Genomic DNA, 21086 nt, shown 5'->3' with positions numbered 1-21086 from the left:
GCAGGAAGTAATAGGCTGAAAGAGGGAGGGAGGGGCGGTGGGGGGGGTGAAACACAGCGAGGGGGGTCTGATGCTGTTAAAATGTAGAGAAGTCGTGTTGGTTAACTCTCAAGATGAACGGGAGGGAAATCAAAGGCCTCTTTGTAACATGTCCCAAGGTTGGATGTAGCGATTTGTGAATAAGATGCGTTTATTTGCATATTTTTGTCAAGGGGAAAAAATATTAAAATGTATATGTGTGTGTGTGTTTGTGTGTGTGTGTGTGTGTGTGTGTGTGTGTGTGTGTTTGTGTCTCGATGCCTCCCTGCAGGATGTGGATGCCTCAGAGATCAAAGTCCAAGTGTGTGTGTACGCCTTTGACCTCCTCTATCTCAACGGCGAGGTAAGGGCCCGGTGATGATGAGGCAAATATAACCCTGACATCTCTCTCAGCGCTGCCGTCATCATTTTAAACCGGCATGCGTGTGTATGTGTGTGTGTGTGTGTGCGCGTGTGTTTATTGTTTGTAAGCGTGCCTGCATGCTCGCCGCCCTGCCAAGATGCCAACGATGTCCCTGAATACCAATGATGGTGCTACTGGAGCCCGTAACTAGATAATGATTGTAATGCTCAATGTAATTCCAGTAGAGTGTGTCTGAGTGTGTGTGTGTGTGTGTCTGTCTGAGAGTGAGAGAGAGCTTTTTTGAGACTGTGTGTGTGGTGGACGGTAATCGTGACTCATGGGACTGTGAGTGTGTGCTTGTGCGTACACATCTCTTAAAAAAAAAACCAACAACTTCTCTTTCCATCCAAATAATGCACAATTTTTTTGTTAGTTTCCTGAAAGTCAGCTGAAGAACAGACAATGTAAATCAGTCAATGTTCCCATCAGCTGGTGGAACCTGAGTTTTCCCAAGTGGACAAACAAAATTACATAATTGAAAGAGCACCAGCGAGTTTTAAATTGTGCCATTTCATTGCTGTTTCCAACACAATATGGCATTTACAGTTGTCTGCAAAAAATTCAGGCACCCCTTAACAAATAATTTTATTTTTTTTTTACTTGAAAAGATGTAAACACAGTCTCTGGAGGATACGGAACATAAAACACAATATTTTCAGCAAACATTAATGCAGTTATTTTTTTTTTTTATGTCATAAAATGAACAAAAATAAAAAAACATTGTGGCGTGTGCAAAAGTTTGGGCACCCTACAGATTGGGTACTTAGTAACAGCCCCTCTGGCAGTTATCACAGCTTGCAGACGTCTTTTGTAGCCAAGCTAACAGTCTTTCAATTCTTGTATTTAGGATTTTCTCTCATTCTTCCTCGCAAAAAAAAAGGCTTCTAGTTCTGTAATATTCTCGAGCCGTCTTGCATGCACAGTTCTTTTAAGATCCACCCACAGATTTTCCACTAATGTTTAAGTCGCAATTATAAAAAAAAAAAAAAACTCCCTCAGCTCACGAGTCTCGAGGTAAGTCAATGATGGATTTCGAGGTATGTTTAGGATCGTTATCCTTCCTCTTTTCAGCTTTTGCTTTCAGAGTTTGCTGGTATTTAGTGGAGTCCAGTCCCTCCACCGGTGCAACGTTTCCCGTGCCACCTGCTGCAACACAACCTCAAAGCATGATAGATCCACCCCCATGTTTAACAGTTGGCAAGATGTTCTTTTTCATGAGTTTTTTTGTTTTTTTTCTCTCCCTACATACCTTTGCTGATTGTGGCCAAAGACTTCTATTTTAACTTCATCAGTCCGCAGCACGCATCAGGCTTCTGTAGATGTTCTTGTTGCATACTTCTGATGTTGGATTTTTATGATGAGGATGCATGTAAGGTTTTTCTTCTACTGACTCCTCCATGAAGGTCTTGTTTGTGCGAGTATCACTGCATAACAAGGAGGAACGCTGCACCGCCACTTCTGAGTCTGCTAAATCTTCCTGCAGTCAAATGGGGGAGTTTTTTTTTTTTTTTGATTTGCCTTTTCCGGCCAGCGTACGAGCAGTTCCCTCTGAGAGTTTTTTTTTTCTTGATCTTCCAGATCTCATCTTCTCCACCTCCACAGTTCCCCTTAAAGTGCCATCTCTTAATTACATTTCGCACTGTGGAAACTGCAAGCTGACAACACTTTGCTATCTTCTTGTAGCCTTTCCCCGCATTGTGGGCTTCAACGGCTTTCATTTTCAGAGTCTTACACAGCTGCTTAGAGGAACCCGTCGCCGCTGAGTGTTCGCACATGGTTTGAAGAGTCAGAGTATTTGTAAAGCTTTTTGAAACTGGCACCAGCTGACATTTCCTGACAATTATTGACATGCCTGAAGGTCTAACAAGCTTATTAAGGTGCGAGACCTTGTAAAAAGACGACTTTAGTACTCGTAGGGTGCCCGAATGTTTGCACATGCCACAGTTGATGTTTTTATTTATTTATTTTTGTTCAATTTATGACATAAAAAGTAACTATGTATCAATGTCCTTATATCCTAGAGAGACTGTTTATACATTTTCAATTAAAAAATCACCAAAATATGTTATTTATCAAGAGGTGCCCAAACTTTTGCATGAATTTATTTGCCTCTATAAGCTCATTGTCTTCTTCTTCTATTGCCTTTTTTTATTTTTGTGTTATTCCCCCTTTTCTAACATTTTGGAACGTCCTATTCCCAACGCTCTGCAGTCCTTGTCACTACTAACTTTGTTGTTAGCCTGGGGAGAGTTTTTCATGCTATTCCCCCCCCCCCCCCCCCCCCCCCCAAAAAACCATCTGTGCCAACACGCAACCAAACCAGCAGGACAGTAGCTACCACTGTGGACAACAAGGTCACGTCCTTGGTTCTGTGAGTTTTAACAGGTTTAAAAACCAGAGGAAGAGAATACTTTCTATTTACTTTAAATACTTTTTATTTTTTGTATTTTTTTTTTTAGGCTGTGTTAGATTGTGACTTTTTTCATTTGTCTGTTATGGACAAAACAGCGACATCGTGGAGAAGTCTTTAAAAACAGCTGGATGATTTAAAGGCAACACACTGGCAGCTTATGACACGTATCAAAAACTTTACACCCTTCTGTTTTCTATGCAAGCACAACAGTCTCGATGCATGTCACCGCGTCAGGATACCCGACTGTTTTATTTCCTATCATTGACATGCATCATCTCTCTGGAAAAGTAGTGATTTTATCACACTTTGAGATTAAATGTACAATAAATGTCATTGTCAAAGTGAAAAAATGGGTTGCACTAGGAGAATTTGGATTTATGAGCTTTCCTTTCTAAAATCGTTGCTGTGACCACGTCTACTAATGCACCAACAAGGGCGTAATCCCTCATTGGCTTCCCATATATGGTCACTCTTGTGTTAATGGGAAGCATGACTTTGTGTTTTACTGGCAGCAGTATGCAGATGCTGGATATTAAGTAAGAAGAAAAGGTTCAAGCAGTGTCATAAACTGGAATAACCTGCATTTTTCAAGTTCTTTTCCACTAACGCCAAGTGTTGAAAGGAGGTTTTGGGGATATTTAGGTGAATTTGTGGCTATTTGATTTTTTTTTTTTAAATGCACAAATCCAAAAGGCCCCTAAAACTACTGAAGGTGTTTTGAAACATGCTCATAGTGATAGCATGTGTGTTTTTCTGGTGGTTTGAGACTGTTAAGCGTGTGTGTGGGGTGTTTCATGTGTGTCCACTGTGTATCTGTGAGTATACTCTGAGACTGTGTGTGTGTGTGTGTGGGTAGAAGGTTGAGACGGCATTTCATCCTTGTCATTGCAAGGCCCCAAGCTATGAAGAAGAGATGGTTGTAATGATACAGTTTTGCCATTTGTAACGACGTGTGTGTGTGTGTGTGTTCTCGTGTGTGTGCACAGTCCCTGGTGCGACAGCCGTTGTGTCGGCGTCGGGCTCTGCTGAAAGAAAGCTTCTCAGAGGTGGAGGGAGAGTTTGTGTTCGCCCGATCCATCGACTCCGACAACACCGACACCATCGCTGAGTTCCTGGAGCAGTCGGTCCGAGGTGTGTGTTTGTGTGTGTGTGTGTGTGTGTGACAGACTTTAATTGTTTTCTTTCCTGCTGTATCTATTTGTGTCTTGAACTTTTTGTGTGTTTGTGCTAAGTGTGTACTTGTTTCCTAGCCTGCTTAACCTGTGTGTCTTGAACCTTTTTGTGTGTGTGTGTGGGTTTGTTGCATGCTAGTTTCATTTTGTTTGTGCCTTTCAGAATTTCCTGCTGCCTTCATGTGTAAATTGTGTGAGGTGTGTAGTAGTTGTGTACTTTTTTCCCCCTTCCTGCTGTCTCTTTGTCTGGCCTGAACCTTCCCTCCTATGTTGGTTGTGTTATTGTGTGTTTGCCTGCGTGTGCAGAGTCTGTGAGTTGTGTAATTGAGGTTTTTTTTGTGTGTGTGTCTGTGTCCGACTCTGTATATGAGAAAGAAGATAGAAATGTGTTTCCCCATGTGTGTATGTGAGTTATATTCCTGTGTCCTTGTCTACTGTGTTTGTGTCCTGGACCTCTCTCTCTTTGTGTGTGTGTGTGTGTGTGTGTGTGTGTGTGTGTGTGTGTGTGTGTCTCAGAAAGAGACAAAGACCTTCCATGTATCTAAAAGATAATCTGTTAATTTCCTTTCTGGACGACCAGAATCGTGTTTTGGTGCTTGAAATATGTGTGTTGCCTGTATGTGCAGACTCCTGCGAAGGCTTGATGGTGAAGACTCTGGAGAAGGACGCCACCTATGAAATTGCCAAGCGCTCTCATAACTGGCTCAAGGTGTGTGTGTGTGTGTGTGTGTGTGCATTGTGGCGGGGGGTCAGTAACGTGACACAGCAATAACTCACACAAATTTAACACCTATCATAAACATGGGCACGCACTGACCCAGTGCTGGAAGTTAACTTTTTCTTCCACCAATTTTACCAGCTGCTCTTTTTTTTTTTTTTTTTTTACCAGCCACTATTGTGAAATCTCACTGTTAAATCTCACTTTTGTGTAACACCCAAGCGATGCACAGTAGATCCATTTTAAATTAGAACTTTAACAATCTACCACACATTATTACACACACTCTGGAGCCGACTATCCTTCTATGATGCAGATCACCTGGAGGCTTTGTGGTCCTTGATAGCCACCGATTTGAAATATTTGGTGCCCACAATAAAGCTGTTTGTAGAGATGATCAGCTGATTGGTCGTGACCAGTGAGCGGCTCCGATTGGTCTCATTTATCCGTTTATTTTTTTTTACCAGTCAGGTTAACACATCCCACACATAACCGCTCGATGGCTCATGTTGTGCAGACAGACAGTAACGTCACAGTCACACACGCTAAAACTTAGTGATATGAACTGCAGCAGAGACTCGCCGTCGACTGGTAACGTTACAGCACGTCGGCCATCGTGCCCAGTAGGTTGAGCAAATTCACCAGGGTTTGGCTAATTTCCATCCCTGCGCTGACCCCGACATGGTTGTTATACAACTGAAAACATTTTTCTATTATGACACAAACACTTATAGTCAAGTAGAGAGTGACTATAGAGTTCTTTATTTGCCCCTCTGTAGGTATAGTGTGCAAAAACTCTTTATGTTATTATTCTATTACTATTCTGCTAATTTAAATATTCTTATTAAAATCAAGAGGAGTTTGTTCTACATACAACAATAGACAAAATACAACTACCATAACTTTGTTACAGTAACATTTTTCAAACACCTCAGTTCATATTTCCTGGTTTTAATATTTCCACACACATTGATTTTTAGACTTGTGGACATTGATTGTCAGGCTGCAGTTAAGAACTCTTGACAGTTCACATTTTTTATAAATTAGATTTTAATTGTGCCTTCTGGCATTTAATTCATGCAAAGAAAATTAGTACCTTTTGGGAGTTCTAATGAATTCTGGGATTCTATTTTTGGTGGGTTCAACAATGCATGTTGACAGTGTGCATATATCACGCCATATGTTGTTACACCCCTAATCATGAAACGTACTGTATTTCCTCTCGCACGCTGCCGTCTTTACCTCAGCTGAAAAAGGACTACCTGGAGGGTGTGGGCGACACAATGGACCTGTGTGTGATCGGCGCCTACCTGGGAAAAGGCAAGAGGACGGGAACATACGGAGGCTTCCTGCTGGCCTGCTATGATGACGAGAACGAGGAGTTCCAGTCTGTCTGCAAGGTGTGTGTCAGCGCAGTACACGTTTTAATACGGGTGAAGCTTTACATCCAGCACCTGATTCAGTAGGATACAAGGCTCATGGTTTGTTTCACTGGTAATATTTTCAACACAATTTGAATAAAAACAGATGAAAACAATTATTTATTCATTCCTCCTTAGGCATAAATTTGCAAACAGGGCTTTCAAGTTTAAGCATTTCTTACTTTGCAAAATTCACGTAATGCAATCTCTAAAATGATCAAATTGAATCAGCTTTTTTACAAGCAGATTCTTATCTACTTAAACCTTAACAATGGAATAAATCACAGTGTGTTCATTATGAGAAAATGTCTGAATTGGACAGGACCAACCGTCTCTGAAAACAACACGACCTGTGCATGCGTGTGATGTCATGTATTTCAATGGAAGGATTACTCAAGGGCTGCAACTAACCATTATTCTCATTATCAATTAATATGTTTATTTTCTAGATGAATAAGTTAGACATTTGGTCTATAAAATGTCTTAAAATTGTGGAAAATGTTGATCAGTTTCCTAAAGCTGATGTCCTCAAATGTCTTCTTTTGTCCTGACCAGCAGTCCTCAACCCAGAGATATTTTGTTTACTATCATATAAAACTAAAGAAACCAGAAAATATTCTCAGTTGAGAAGTTGGAACCAGAGAATGATTGATTTATCAAAGTAGTTGCTGGTTAATTTTCTGCCTGATTGATTAATCAACTTATCGTTGCAGCTCTAGATTACCTGTGCTAGAGCTGTGTGATATGACCGAAATCTCATCCCGATATGTCATTTCATATCTAGATATCGGTGCATATTATGACGTAGCACATTTTCTGTAAATTCAATGAATAAATAGTTTCTAGTCCCTGTCAGACTTTTACCCAAACCACATCTATGTGACAGAAGTAGCCCCTCTTTTAAACACAAGCTCCTGTTTTGTCTTTGTCCATCTTCTGCACAGATTACATTAATAAATTACTCTTCTTGGCTTTTTACTGGAAAAGCTTTTATTGCACTTACAGCAAAGTTAGAAGTGTAGCTGTTAACTCGAGTACTTCACCTGGATCACTGTCTCTCCTCTGCTCCGCTGTGTGTGCAGCACACACACACGGCAAGCTCAACCCCGCCCTCGCTGAAAGACAGAGAGCAGAGGAGAGTAGTGTGACCATAAATGACAGCAAAACACAGTAGAGACTCTCACACTGAGCTGAAGTGAAGCGAGTGCACATAAATTAGGTAAATAACATAAATAAACACTGTCTCTGCTGCGTTTTGCTGTCATTTATGGTCATGCTGCTCTCCTCTGCTCTCTGCTGAGCCCTTTGTGTGTGTGTGTGCTGCACACACAGCGGAGCAGAGGAGAGACGGTGATCCAAGTGAAGTACTTGAGTTGACGACAACTACACTTGTCATGTGGCGTACGGGGGGCGTTTATACCGGAGCCCTGAGCACAGTCCCCAAATAAGTTTTAAAAACACACATTTACTGACCTAAGCTCCGACGCTGACAGGAGCACCAACCCATGGATACAAAGAGATGCAACGGATCCATTTCACCAGCCTGCACCGTTAGCATTATTAGTACAGCTGCGCTAGTCAATAAACTGTATAAAACTAAGGTGTAGCCGCAGTGTTTCCGGTTTAACAGCACCATGCTGGGCAGGTGACAGGTGTGTTAACAGTGTTTGTGCGCTGTGAAAGACGTCACAGCGCGGATATAAAGTTACACAGCTGACAGACTGTTAACCTAGCATGCTAATCCTATTTAAACATATGGATGAGACCATATGTTTACAGACATCCGCAGATAGAAACGGATGAAAGAGCAGCAGCAGGAGTTAACAGATAAATCAAACATCCCATGATATGAGAGGAAAGTATTGTTCTTGTAACTGCATTTATACCTTGAACGTTTGTGATATGCTACTTCAAGTACACTTGAGCATAAATAGCAGATGAACATTTCATATCCAGGAATTCACATTATAGACGCCACCGCTGACTGTCCCTGTAACAATTTGGCCACAATTTTGCACATTTACGGTCCAGCCATATACTAGGTTTTGACCTAGTCTTGTTATGTTTGTGCTGAGTGTGTTTTGAATGTGTTTGTTGTATTTAGTGTGTGTGTGTGTGTGTGTGTGTGTGTGTGTGTGTGGCTGCTTTTGAACTGTCACTTTTCCCCTCAAATCTGAGTTGGAGAAAAATCTTTATGCGTCCATAAGTGTGTGTGTGAAGGCTCGACTGGGAGCGTCTTAAGATAAGTTGTAAGCATGTATTGGAGCATGCGTGACTACTTGTGTGTTTGTGTGTGTGTGTGTGTGTGTGTGTTTGAGATAATAAGAGCGTGAACAAGCCGGAGTATGACTTCACCACAGAGCATCAGTTCTGTCCTGAACAAACCTTCCATCTCCAATTTTTTTCTCCCCCCCTGTCTGTAACTTTTATGTCTTTATCCATGGTAAAGGGATTTAGTGAGCTATGAACACACACACACACTCTCTCTTTTTCCCCCCAGCACCACTTTCCTCACTCTCACATACTTTCACACATTCACACCTGGCAGCTCCTTCGTCATAACCGCAGAGTTCTGCTGTTGGCCGCCGAGCAGCTCTGCCGGTTGCCAACGGAGGTGAAAGCGCCCATCAGATTGAACTTGTCATGCGGCGGTATTGGTTTTCTCTGTTCATAATATTTCTTTCTATAAATAAAATCTCTTTTGGAGAATGTTTTCAGACATGAGATAACTTATACCGGATAAGTGAGCCGAGGCCGGATGTTGAGTTTAGATTACACAACAGAAGATACCGCTTGCTGCGTAAAATGTCAGATGAAGAATTCCTGTCTTTTGTCTGTTATTGATTCTCATATTAATCTTTTTTTTCCTGCTTGAATAGCTTTAAGCTGCAGTATTTTCACATCTTTACATTGTCAAAAATGTTAAAATATTCAGCTCTCCGGCTCTAAATAAATGATGATTGAGCTGCAGAGTGGAAGTTCCAGTTGTTATTTACTTTTACTTTGCTATTTACTACAGACGGGTGACGAATTAAAGGAAAAACCATCATAAAATGTCTTAGTAAGGTGTAGGGCCACCATGTGCCTCAGAGTTGATTCTACAAGTCTATGAAACTCTACTGGAGAGATGAACACCATTCTTCCAAAAGATATTCCCTCATTTAGTGTTTTGATGATGGAGGTGTAGAGTGTTGTCTAACACCTTGGTCCAAAATCTCTCATAGGTGTTTAATGAAGTCTTTCCCATAGATCTAAATGCTGATGTCACTTTAGTCAATGTTCATATTGAATCACCAGCCAGTTGAGCCATCTTTGTGACTGAAGCTCCCGCCATCCGTTGCCCCAGCGATGAACCCTCTTTCAAAGATATTTTCCTCTTGTCATTTTCAATCACCTGGTCCTGCTCAATATACTCATACATGCCACAGTCTATATATGTATATATTTAAATAATATTTTTTTTCTACCGCTCTCTCATTGCACTCGTACCACGGCTCTTTCTGAGTCACTGTCCTCTAACGCTTGATTGTCTTGCCTCGCTCGTAAGTCAATTTGTATAAAAGCGTCTGCCAAAAGACAAAATAATGTAAAAAAATATATAAGTACTCAGTCATACCTGTCAGTCAGTGTCACCTGTCCAATCACAGAGGTTTGATCTGATCTTTTAAAAGTGTTAATAACACCCTGAGGTGTCCTGGCTCGGCGTTCCTATCTGATCTCAATTTACACCTTGTACTTTCTTAAAGTTCTGTTGGTGCACCAGAAAAGTTAAGTAGTACATGGAGGCCTGCAGGACTCTGTAAAAACCAGAGCCAACATCATTTTATTTCATAATTAAGTGGTGGGCTGATGTCTTTTCGGCATTTGGCATTCAGCTTTCAGCGTTTGGTGGGCTGCCATGTCCTTTTTTTTAAATATCGCTTGACATGAAATATATCACAATGTGGATATTTTCAAGTGTTGTCATTTATTTATCAGGTCCTTCCTCTTTGATGTGCACAAATGAGAAAGAAACTCAGGAGAAGAACAGTTAAAGAATAGCTTCACCTTTTTCATATGTACATTGGCAGCTGTAATTATTCGTCCTGCCCGCGTTTACTGCAGAGAGATCCCTTCCCTGAAGTAATTTCAACGTAAGTGATGGGGGACAAAACCCACAGGCCCTGTTCTGTATAACAAAGCATTGTGAAGCTCAGCTGAAGATAATGAGGCTTTAGCAGTATGATTTAGTTCCCTGGACAGTGTTTCCTTGCTGAGCCGTGGCAGAGGGAAAGTAACACAAAACAGGAGTATTCAATTCAAAATACTTTATTAGTCCCTCAAGGGGCAATTTGGAGGCAACCGACTTTTCAAACAGAAGTACACATAGTCAATTAATTTACACACATAAAAACTATCTAAAAATATAAATATAACCTCCTCTCCGCCGCCTCTCGCTGAGAGCAAAAAAACTCAGAGGAGACAAAGCAGCCAGATATTTATTTTGTTCTCTGTTAAAGAGCTTAGATTGACACTAAAATGATAACAGCCGGTCAACCTTAAAGGTCAGTCCACCTTAAATGAGCCTGGTCAGATTAGCCTCAGCTCACATTCACCGCCGCTTGCTATACACATAGATTACACACACACTACCCTACTCCTTAACGGGGCTACTCTTATAACTGCACCTTTGACGTAGACGTCCTATGAAGAACGAGCAGAGGGACGATGACTCAAAACAATCACACGGTAACCAGGGTGTTATCATTAGTGAGAATCATTAGAAGCCCGTTGATATTAATGATCATGTGAAATTTTAGCGGCGGCACTCATAATTGTGCAGCGATGGTGCACCGCTGCTGAATGAATTTAGGGGAAACACTGATATTTGTTTTAAAAAAACACACTGGGGTTTTCTCATCATCCCATAATTAAGCTGTAGCCACCAACCAGCTGTAGGGACGGATATGATCTTTCTTATCAGTCCGGTTATTTATCAGTACTCTCATCAGTTCCTTTTCAATACTAAAGAATCGTTTGTTTGTTTTTTAATTTATGATTTAAAAAAAATCAGAGCAGGATGACTGTAGTTTTCTATTTTAAACATGACAAAACATTGTTTCTCCAGCAGCAACAGTAATGTTTACAACAGCAAAAGTCACTGTATAAACTCAATAATATCTCACTGGAAACAAATCTAACATGTCAGTAAAATAAATAATATTCTCGACATCAAAAATACCGAGTGAAGTTCAGAGAGAAAGAAGAAGAACACAGACATCAGTCAGTATCAGTCATTCATCCTGTCCTCTGTCCTCCTCCCTCTGCTGCTGCTGATGTGATTCACTGCCTGCAGGTACCGCCGCCGCCACCGCCGCCGCCGCCGCTGCTAGAGCGTCACAAACATTACAAACTAAGCTTAACAGTTAGGAAACATACAGACAGCTTTTAGTTTTAGCTTTGTTTGTAACAATTCGCTATTAATTTAACCAGCACGCTGTGGTCATGCTCCACCGCGGCCTCTCTGCTCCGCTGCCCACTGCGTGTGTGTGTGTGTGTGTGTGTGGGGCGGCGAGGGGGGAGCTGAGCCCTGCTCTCGATCAAAAGAGGTCAAAGAGAGCAGAGAGGACAGAGAAGCTAGTGTGACCGTAAATGACAGCAAAATGCGGTAGAGACTCTCAGCATAGTTTTTTTTCGGTTCATTCAGTTTAGACGCTGTGAAAAAACACTTGGACGCTGGTGCATGCTGTATTCTGTATGTGTAGGCGTCCCCTATACGATGACAAACGTTCCAGGAATCATCAAAAATCACATGACAAAAGGTTCATTTGTTATTCGGTCGTTATTGGTACAATCATACTGTTAAACTGAGGAGTTTGTCAGTAGAAGAAGCTGAAACATCACATTCAAATCTGTGTAACTTAAGATAAACATAATACACTTATTGCTGCTTATTCTGTGAACATAAAAGCTGCTTTTTAATATTTTCCTAGCATGAGTATTGGATATTTGTCAACACCAATCTCCCTAAATGTTTTTGTGCTTTGTGTTAGAGCTTCAAGCAAATTAAGCCCAGTTGGATGCCTCAGAACAGACTTTCTTTCTCTTGGTTGCTGAATCCACTTACTTGCTTTGATGGAGTTTTAATGAAGGGTCTGTAGCTTGATTGCATGGGACGCAGGAATGACTCGGAGCGATAGGCTAGTAGGAGTGCGTGTCAAAAAAAGAAAACTCTAGAAGGACATTCAAAAAAACCTTTTGACTTAGAAGCTCAGAACAAAGTGTGCAGTGTTGTCTGTTCAAATACAACAAGAATTTAAGCCCAGATAATAAAAAATACAATTTCAAACAGGTGTTAGAAGCCGTTCCTCTCTGTGGTCCTCCTGTAGAGCCGAGTAAAACCTCAACCTGTTGGATCCTGCAATCAAAAGTGTGTCAGATTCTTAGCTTTATCTAAATCATAGTTTTATAACAACATGATTTATTCACCTCAATATTTTCATCTTTCTTGCCTTCATCAGGGTGTCTGAGATTTTGTAGAGATGAAACAATGAGTTTATTTAATCCATCATCCTGATAAACAAAACAAAAGATCAGAAACTATTTTGTTAATCAATTAAACATTTCATTCATTTTTCAAGCACAAAGGCCAAATATTCTTTGGTTTCAGCTTCTCAAATGTGAAGTTTTGTGGTGCATCGGTCAGTCGTGTGATTTATAGATCACGACAGATGCAAAACATCTTTTTAAAATCCTTGTGACACCGTTCTACATCCAAGACTTAAATCCAAAACTTACAAATACTAAATCCAACTTTTCAGAACATTCTTCATCAAATACGTTATCGATTCATCTGTGGATTATTTATTTTTTGGTTGATTAGATGTTTGGTCTATGAAATGTCTAAAAATGGTGAAAAATGTCAATGACTGTTTCCCAAAGTCCAAGGTGACGTCCTCAAATGTCTTCTTTTGTCCAGACCAACAGTCCACAATCCAAAGATTTAGTTTGTCATAGAAGTAAATAAATAAACCAGAAATTTGAGAAGCTGGAATCAGAGAATTCAGACATTTTTCTTCTCATAAAATGACTCAAAACAAGGAATCAATTAGCAGAATGCTCTAATCTGTACCAAAACTTCAATGTTGTTGTTTCACTGGTATTGAAAACCTGCCTACCTCCTAGTAACGTTAGCTCTCACACACCTGTGTGATTACATCAAACAAAACATAAAACATTTTAAATTTTCTTAACTAACAGAAAACATCCCTACAGGGCCATTCTGTATCTGTATTTCGTGTGGATTAGTTGTTTCATATGTCCTTACTCCTACAAACTGCACTGTTTGCTGGGAGCAGGCCTTGGTCCGGCCAGGTGGATAAAATGAAAACCATAAAGGTGCCACGGTTTGAATGAAACACCTCTAAACGCCCTTGTGGCCATTGCAGCCTCAGAAACATAAAGCATTTGTTGACACCTGCAGAATAAACCTTTTTCGAACACATCTGTGAGCTGGAAAACACTATATTTGCATGATATACCAGCCCCCCCCCCCCCCCTTTTTTTTTTTTTCTTTCCCTTTCTGTGCATGTCAGCCCGTTAGGTGATTCTCGTGTCTCAGCGGGTTCGGGTCTTTTGAGAGGTGACACGACGCTCCAGGCGAAGCAGGCAGACAAGACGCTTGTGGTGTCGGGAGGGGATACGCTCGCTGTTCTGTGTTCTGCCGCCTCGCTGCCAAATGTCTGCTGTCTCACCATGAGGGAATACGTGTATGTGTATATCTGCGTGTGTGTGTGTCTTATCTCCTTTTGTCTCTTCCAGATCGGGACAGGCTTCAAGGATGAAGATCTGGAGCAGCATTACAAGTTCTTAAAGGTAAAGTGGCACGCTGTAACTATTGCACTCAGTTGCTTGGCAAAAATGTCACAATCAACACTTGTTTTGTCTTCAGAACCTGAGCTTTTAAAACTGTGAAGCCACAGGTATTTCCTTCTGAATCAACGTCATTTTTTTGAGGTTAAAAGAGCCGGATCGAGTATCGCTGAGCTCTTCGGAGCCCGTTCATTTCAGAAATAATCATTCCCTAATTGAGTTCTTCACTCATTCCATCTATTCAGATATAAATGGAGATATTCACACCGAAATGAGACGGCTATTGTGCAAAAACACTTCTGAAATAAAATTCAAATACCGCAACCATTTCGTAAACGATGCCTTCAGGTACTCTTACCTCCCCAGCATGAGAGAAGTAATAGAAATAAGCTCAAGTGTTACAGAATATAAGTTTCTTTTTTCCCCCTCCAGGTTTTGTCCACATAATATCTACAATTTTAAACATGCTATGAATTTTTTTTTTTTTTTTTAACGCATCAATTTGTGGATTTAGTCTGTACGTGGGGGAAAATATCGGCCAGCGACCATAAACTACTTCTGTTTCACCAATAAAAAAAAAACGTGCGTCCGGAGCGACTGTTTAGCAGCGCTCTGACGTTAGGTAATGAATTGCTTTTTCAATTTACTTTTGAAGAGGTTTTGTTCCAGAGCAGCAGCAGCAGCAGCAGCAGCAGCATTTGAAGAAATTGACAACCGCTCTCTGAAAAATGAGAGTCAGAGTTCATTTAAGAGCTTTATCGGTTATATTTAGACCTGTTTTTTTACAGAAATAAAAACAGAGAGGCTTTTGAAAACGCGGTCATTTGTTTATCAAAGAGACTAATTGTGAGATAACACTTGACAAACGTAGCACACACTGTTGTTGTTTTATTAAAGTCATATTTTAAAGGTTAAGGGTTCGGACTCGGCGGTACAAACTGCTGCACCGTGCAGAATCACAGGGAAACAGTGATTGAGAAGGCGGTGTAACCTTTTTTTTTTCCTCCAGACCAATACAGCCTGTACTGTAGCGCTCTGTAATGAAGCCCTCCGTCTGAAGGTGATGGATGGTGAATTAAGGCAAACCGGCGGTGTGGCCGTGTTGCTTTGGTTGCAGAGCCGCGGGCCGATGGGACTCCTAGACAGGAAGATGATTGGCTCTGTTCACACTCCTCTGGAAGGAGAGGTGCTGAGCTATAATGAGGGACGCACTGATCCCAATGTTTTTTATTTTTTTTATTTTTCTGTCTGGATGTTTATTCTGTTACCCTGGCCAGTACAAATCTGACACCAGTGCTCCTACATAACTCACTGTGTAGACGTCGAGGCTGTAAAAACACACCATTAAAGGAGAGTTGTGTAGCTCGGGTCTTGTCGCGTAGTTTTGTCCATCATTACATCGCCAAGAACATCAATACAACGACGTCTGATCAGACGGGTTGTAGATGAGCCAAGAGTTTAGTCAAATTATTATTAAAGACTGATTTATTTGGAGGTAAAACGAGGTAAAAAAGCGCCGTAGGACAAAATTTGAACCAGGAAATGTGTTTATGAACAGTTTACGACCAGCAGTGTGTATTTTCACTATTCTTCTTCGATCGTCTGACTGCTTCCTGTTTAGTCTAAGTGATGTTCCCGTTTCTTCCAGATCTCAGTAATTCACTCGGTGAGCACAAGGGTATTATTACTGATAGAAATGATGTCCAAAACTACATAATTTCATCACAAAAAGTACAAAAGTACTTTAAATTCTCAAGTAGAGGCTTTGATAAACTGATTCCAGTGTATATTCTATCAGCACAAAAAGTTTTTACTCTGAAATTATCTCCTATTTATTTTTGAACACTGTCACATCGCCGCCAGTGAAACTCAGCACTTCCTGCACAGATGTTTCACATGTAAACGTCTAATAAGAACATGAGAGATTACGCTCTACGAGGAGCCGGAGGGCTCTTATTCCAGACTTTGCCACTATTTGAATAACAGATTTTAGGAGGGATGATGAGTACAGACCCAGTTTGTGCTAAACCGGAATACGGCTCGGTTAATCTGTTGATTATTTTCTCAATTAATTGATCTATAAAATGTCAGAAAACAGGTTAAAAACGTCAAAAGATGCAACCTAAAATGTCTTGCTTTGTCCCGTCCATCAGTGCACAACTCAAATATATAGTTTTCTATCATAAAGGACAAAATAAATCAACATATTCAGATTTAAAAAGCTGTAACAAGAGAAAAATCCTTTAATATCCTGTCGTGACCATTTGCTTTACTTAAACAGCCACTGAGAGGCTGCTACTGATTTTATAAAATCTACAATTTTTCTATTAAACAATGAGTCAACTTCACCTTTTTAGCTTATCATTATTGCTACATAGTCCACTGATCCATTTAATTTCAAATAAACCAACAAGCAGGAATAGTGTATGTTTCCTCCAGCAACAACACTAGTGTTTAATGTTAATTACCCTCCTTAAGTATCAGTACATATGCCCTCCAGGTGAATGCTTCACCCAGGGCTCCGGAGGCGTACATGCATATAAATCAACACAAATATTTGCATATAACGGACTGCACACATTCATATCACAGCATTTTTAGACTTAAATATATTTTATTTATATTTATAATGTTCTAGAAAGATTTGTAAAATTGTATTGCTTCATTTTATAACCAATGAATACAAAGAAACTATTTAATCAGCTCATACCTGACCTGTCTACAGTACAGTTACATGGATACGTGTAACCGAGAGGCTGTGAGTCAGACCCCAGACAGGACTCAACGTCTATCAGCGGCAATGTTTTATAAGACTCCGCACGCCTACCAGCTCACTCATTGTAATTCACTCAGTATAAAGAGTGTCACTCCAATGCCTTCAGTATAAATAATGTGTGCGAGAAAAACCACCACCACCACTACTGCTGGAGCCCTTCTTCTTTTTTCTCCAGCTTTACTTGACTATGACCCAGTTCTGTGGACACTGCGGCAGTCTAGTTAACATTATACTGTTTCAGAGTCTCATTCATCCGCTTGAAACGGTTGTTTCACGCCAAAAACGAGACGGGTGTCATTTTTTGTAAGTGTAAGTGTGACACCTACGCTGACGGAATGATTACTTGTGTCAGAGTTAAAAAAGGCGACTATTAAATATCGTACAAGTTGACAGTTTTCTCTGTTTGCTTGCAGAACAGGAACATTTGAGTTCCTGGTTTCGAGGTTTTATGTTTTTTTGGGCTTTTTTTTTAATCGTAGGTGAATATCAGGAAACAAAATCATGTATATCAAGGTGTTTCTGAATGAAATCTTTCACGTGGGCGTTAATGCGGTTTGAAAATCACCCTCTTATGTTGTCCTTCAGCCGAGTAGGTATCATTTGAATAAGAGGGTGTTCAAACCGGGGCCGTCTCTCGGGGACGTGATGGTGAGGCGGCAGCAGCAGGATCCAGCAGGGGCAACCAGAGCCACTCTGTCACTGTCTCTTTTTCAGGCTCTTCATAAATGCATCGCCCTATTTTTTTTACATTATGTATGTCTCTACATATCTACAGTCTATACTGTATATCTTTTATTATATTATAAATGTAATATCTTGGAGTTTGAGGCGTCACCTTGAGTTCTGGAAACTTAAAAGCATCTTTTTTAAAATATTTTACTCACTAAATGAATATAATTGATAACGAGAAAGGTCCTTTTTCTTATTTTATGTTCTGCAGGAGCACATTCTGCCCAAGCCACGTGCCTACTACCGCATCGACCAATCAGCGGAGCCCGACGTGTGGCTGGACGCCGTGCAGGTCTGGGAAGTGAAGTGCGCCGACCTGTCGCTGTCGCCCATCTACAAGGCTGCCATGGGATTGGTCAGTTCACCCTGTTAAATTTTATTATGGTCTGTTGTCTACAAGGAAAAGTCACAATCGGTGCTTGTTAATAGAGTTATTAAAAATGTTGTAAAAGATGCTGCGTTTAATGGCTGCATGTTGAACACAAAGTCCTGCAGTGTGTTTTTCATAGTAGAAGTAACTGAAATATGGTCAGAATATTAGTTTTTACCTTTTATTAGTCACTCAAATCTAAATTTAAAGGTTCTACCTGTTGCTTTTCATTGTCATGAAACCTTAAAATATAGTATTTCTAGTTATGGCATCATGTATCTACAGCTTCACTCGCTGGTGGAACAATCACTTCAGAGGGTTTATTAGAAATCGTATCATGACAGCAACACTTGTAAGACATCGGCTACCTGTCATCTCCACCGTTTTCTCAGATTATTACCATAACTACACCAATAAACTCACAATTAATCACAATTTGTCAACGATATCAATCCGCAGCGTGACACTGGCTCCGCGCCCGCAGTTTAAGACGTCTGCACACGAGACGTCTCGTCACCAGTCGACACATGAATAACACACAGGGTCCTTCAGAGCAACATGAGCTGTGGTTCCTGTGTGTAATAATGCAAGCAGGTTGTGTCCCATTCTCCTTAACGGGAGAAGAGGCTGTAACCAGTTCACTTAATAGTTGTTTATGTTGTTTATTGGTCGGGATGCTTTTCTGTTATTCACTCGTCATATTTGACACCCTGAAATTTTGGTAAAATGCATTTTGCAACTGGATTTTTCTTGGCAAACCTAAATTTTATGTGTGTGTATGATCCATTAAAGCATCCAGAATGCAGTGATTCACATCCAGCATTTTAAATAGCACTGGTTATTCTCTGTTCAATGGTTTGAAGGTAATAATGAGAAGTTTTTAGAGGTTATCTAATGGAGCTCAAAGGGTTTAAAAATCACTCTTATCTTTGATATTTTCATTGAAAGAATTAATTCACTACATTTCCAGGACAAACGCTCACATGTAATCAGCTGATTGATTATAAAAGTTGATTGTGGTCCTGTTTAACTGTCTTTTATTTAGGTGGATTCAGAAAAGGGCATTTCTCTGAGGTTCCCCCGTTTCCTCCGGATCAGAGACGACAAGAAGCCAGAAGACGCCACGACCGGAGCTCAGGTACATCAGAAAAGTTCATCTGTACTGGAAACAGCAGATGAAAGCAGTGAAATACGTTTTCAGCATCAAACACTCTCTCTAGATGTTCAGTGCAGAGGCCCAGCAGGTCAAACAGGTCAACCTTGTGCAATAAAATAATGAGCGTAAGCCATTAAAAATTCAATCATGTTTGTTTGGCGAGGTATTACGCCGTGTTATTTGAAGTGCTGTATAGAGACGGCGCGTCACCATGGTCACTTCACAAGAGATGCTCTGTAAAATTTCAAGGGTGAATAACACTGCAAGGACAATGTTGTATAACAGTCGAGTAAAGCTTTGTTGGAATCCGTGTAATGTATTGCAGGGCAGTAAACAATGAGTTATGTTGTACAGTAGACATTTGCAGGTCGAGTCTTACCTCACCTGAATCCAAACACACGCTCGTCTATCGGCCAGCAAACACACTCACCTGTGATCATATTCAACATGAAACCATTACCTCTTAATCAGTGGGGCTTACTGGTTTATGGACACTCGGCTCAATGACAGTAAATTTTGACAAAGACATAAAAATTTCAGTTATTTGTCAGGATGTTTTTATCTTTCTAACATGATGTTTACTTGCTCCTGACCTCTGACCTGCCCTACCGACCCGCCAGCACATCTTTTTTTTTTTTATAACCCATCTCAGCACATTGCGAGTCAACACATGCGTTGCTTTGTTATTATATGAAATACTTTTATACCAACTAACCCGATCCACCTCTAAGATATATTGATCAAGTCTAAACTCTTTGCATATAAAAGTCAATCAATAGAAAAATAATTAAGACTGCATCCAGTGATTATTATTATCTGTAAGTGTCGGTTTATTATCTTAATGAAACGATTAATTATTTTGTCTATAAAACATAAAAAATATGCATCACAATCTCCCAGAGGCCAAGCTGACATCTACAAATTACTTGTTTTTGTCTGACAAAAAAGTCCAAAACCCAAACAAGAGAAGAAGAAAAACTTTTCACAATGGGGAAAAAAGCTTGAGTTAGAAAAAGTTTAATGACAATCGATTATCAAAATAGTCTCATAATCATTTTTGTGATTTATTTTTCTGTCCTCTAAAATCCTACCCAGGTATCACACAAAACATTAATCATTGTTGTGTAACAGCGAACACAACAGTTACACAAACGTAGTATCGATGACACCCAAAAACTGTTTTAACTCAGGTCGTATTCACTGACTTTAATTAACAGCCGTCTGTTAACTCTCGAGTCGTTTGTGCCCGTTAGAGTCGGGAGTCAGGTCGGAACATCAAATGAAGGATGCAGCTGCATTTAAATACTTTTGTCAATTATTTTCACACACTTGTTAGCGCAGAGTGTGTGTGTGTGTGTGTGTGTGTGTGTGTGATTTAGCAGACAATTAAATTGAAACTCAGTCAGTTTGAGGCGGAGAATCAAAGCTTAACCTTGATTCTCTGTAGTAGAAATGTGATGTTTCAGTGTTTTCCTCTTCACTGTGCCACCCTGCTGTACTGGAACTAATACAGCTGATTCGAGGTGGTCCTGCTGTTCACACATTATTCATTGTCCCGCCTTCCACCCCTCACCCTCAAATCCTGATGAGCTCGAGCGAACATAACCTCCATCTCCCAGTCAGCAGCTGGGAGTCACCGACTTCAAAGCCTCGGATATGAATAATCAAACTGTTATTTTTAGCTTTTTTTCTCTTCATGTTACTGACCTGACTTCATGATGTTCTCCCTCCCCTCCTGCCCTCTTTCTTTCATGCGTGCTCTCTCGTGTGAACCCTGTCCCCCCTCCCCCCCGTCCTCCTCCCTTCCTCTAAAATCTCCGTCCATCTCTTCTTCTCTCTGCAGATTGCTGATTTGTACAAGAAGCAGCAGCAGATTCAGAATCAGGGGGAGAAAGCTGACCCGGAGGACTACTACTGATCAGCCAGAAGTGATCAGCAGAGAATAATAAATAATGGCAAATTCAATGTAATTGTAAATAGTGTCTTTCTTTTTGTAATGTTGAATGAAAATAAAGGCTCTCGCCAGTTTTAAACATCC

The 21086-nt window shown here is 40.5% G+C and overlaps 1 protein-coding gene across 1 annotated transcript in view; it reads left to right on the top strand.

Moving 5' to 3' along the window:
* lig1 (ligase I, DNA, ATP-dependent) overlaps window positions 1-21086 on the top strand; it is a 53932-nt gene extending 32846 nt beyond the window's left edge. Inside the window, exons 20-27 of the mRNA XM_042428570.1 lie at window positions 311-382; window positions 3842-3986; window positions 4654-4736; window positions 5993-6145; window positions 13967-14020; window positions 17734-17877; window positions 18938-19030; window positions 20892-21086. Coding sequence (XP_042284504.1) covers window positions 311-382; window positions 3842-3986; window positions 4654-4736; window positions 5993-6145; window positions 13967-14020; window positions 17734-17877; window positions 18938-19030; window positions 20892-20966 — 819 coding nt within the window. The 3' untranslated portion in view covers window positions 20967-21086. The remainder of the gene's footprint in view (window positions 1-310; window positions 383-3841; window positions 3987-4653; window positions 4737-5992; window positions 6146-13966; window positions 14021-17733; window positions 17878-18937; window positions 19031-20891) is intronic.

This window comes from Thunnus maccoyii, chromosome 12 (genome assembly GCF_910596095.1).
Source record: "Thunnus maccoyii chromosome 12, fThuMac1.1, whole genome shotgun sequence".
In the NCBI taxonomy this organism is placed as follows: Eukaryota; Metazoa; Chordata; class Actinopteri; order Scombriformes; family Scombridae; genus Thunnus; species Thunnus maccoyii.
Note: the sequence above shows the minus strand (reverse complement) of the source record. Positions and strands in the feature narration are given on the sequence as shown.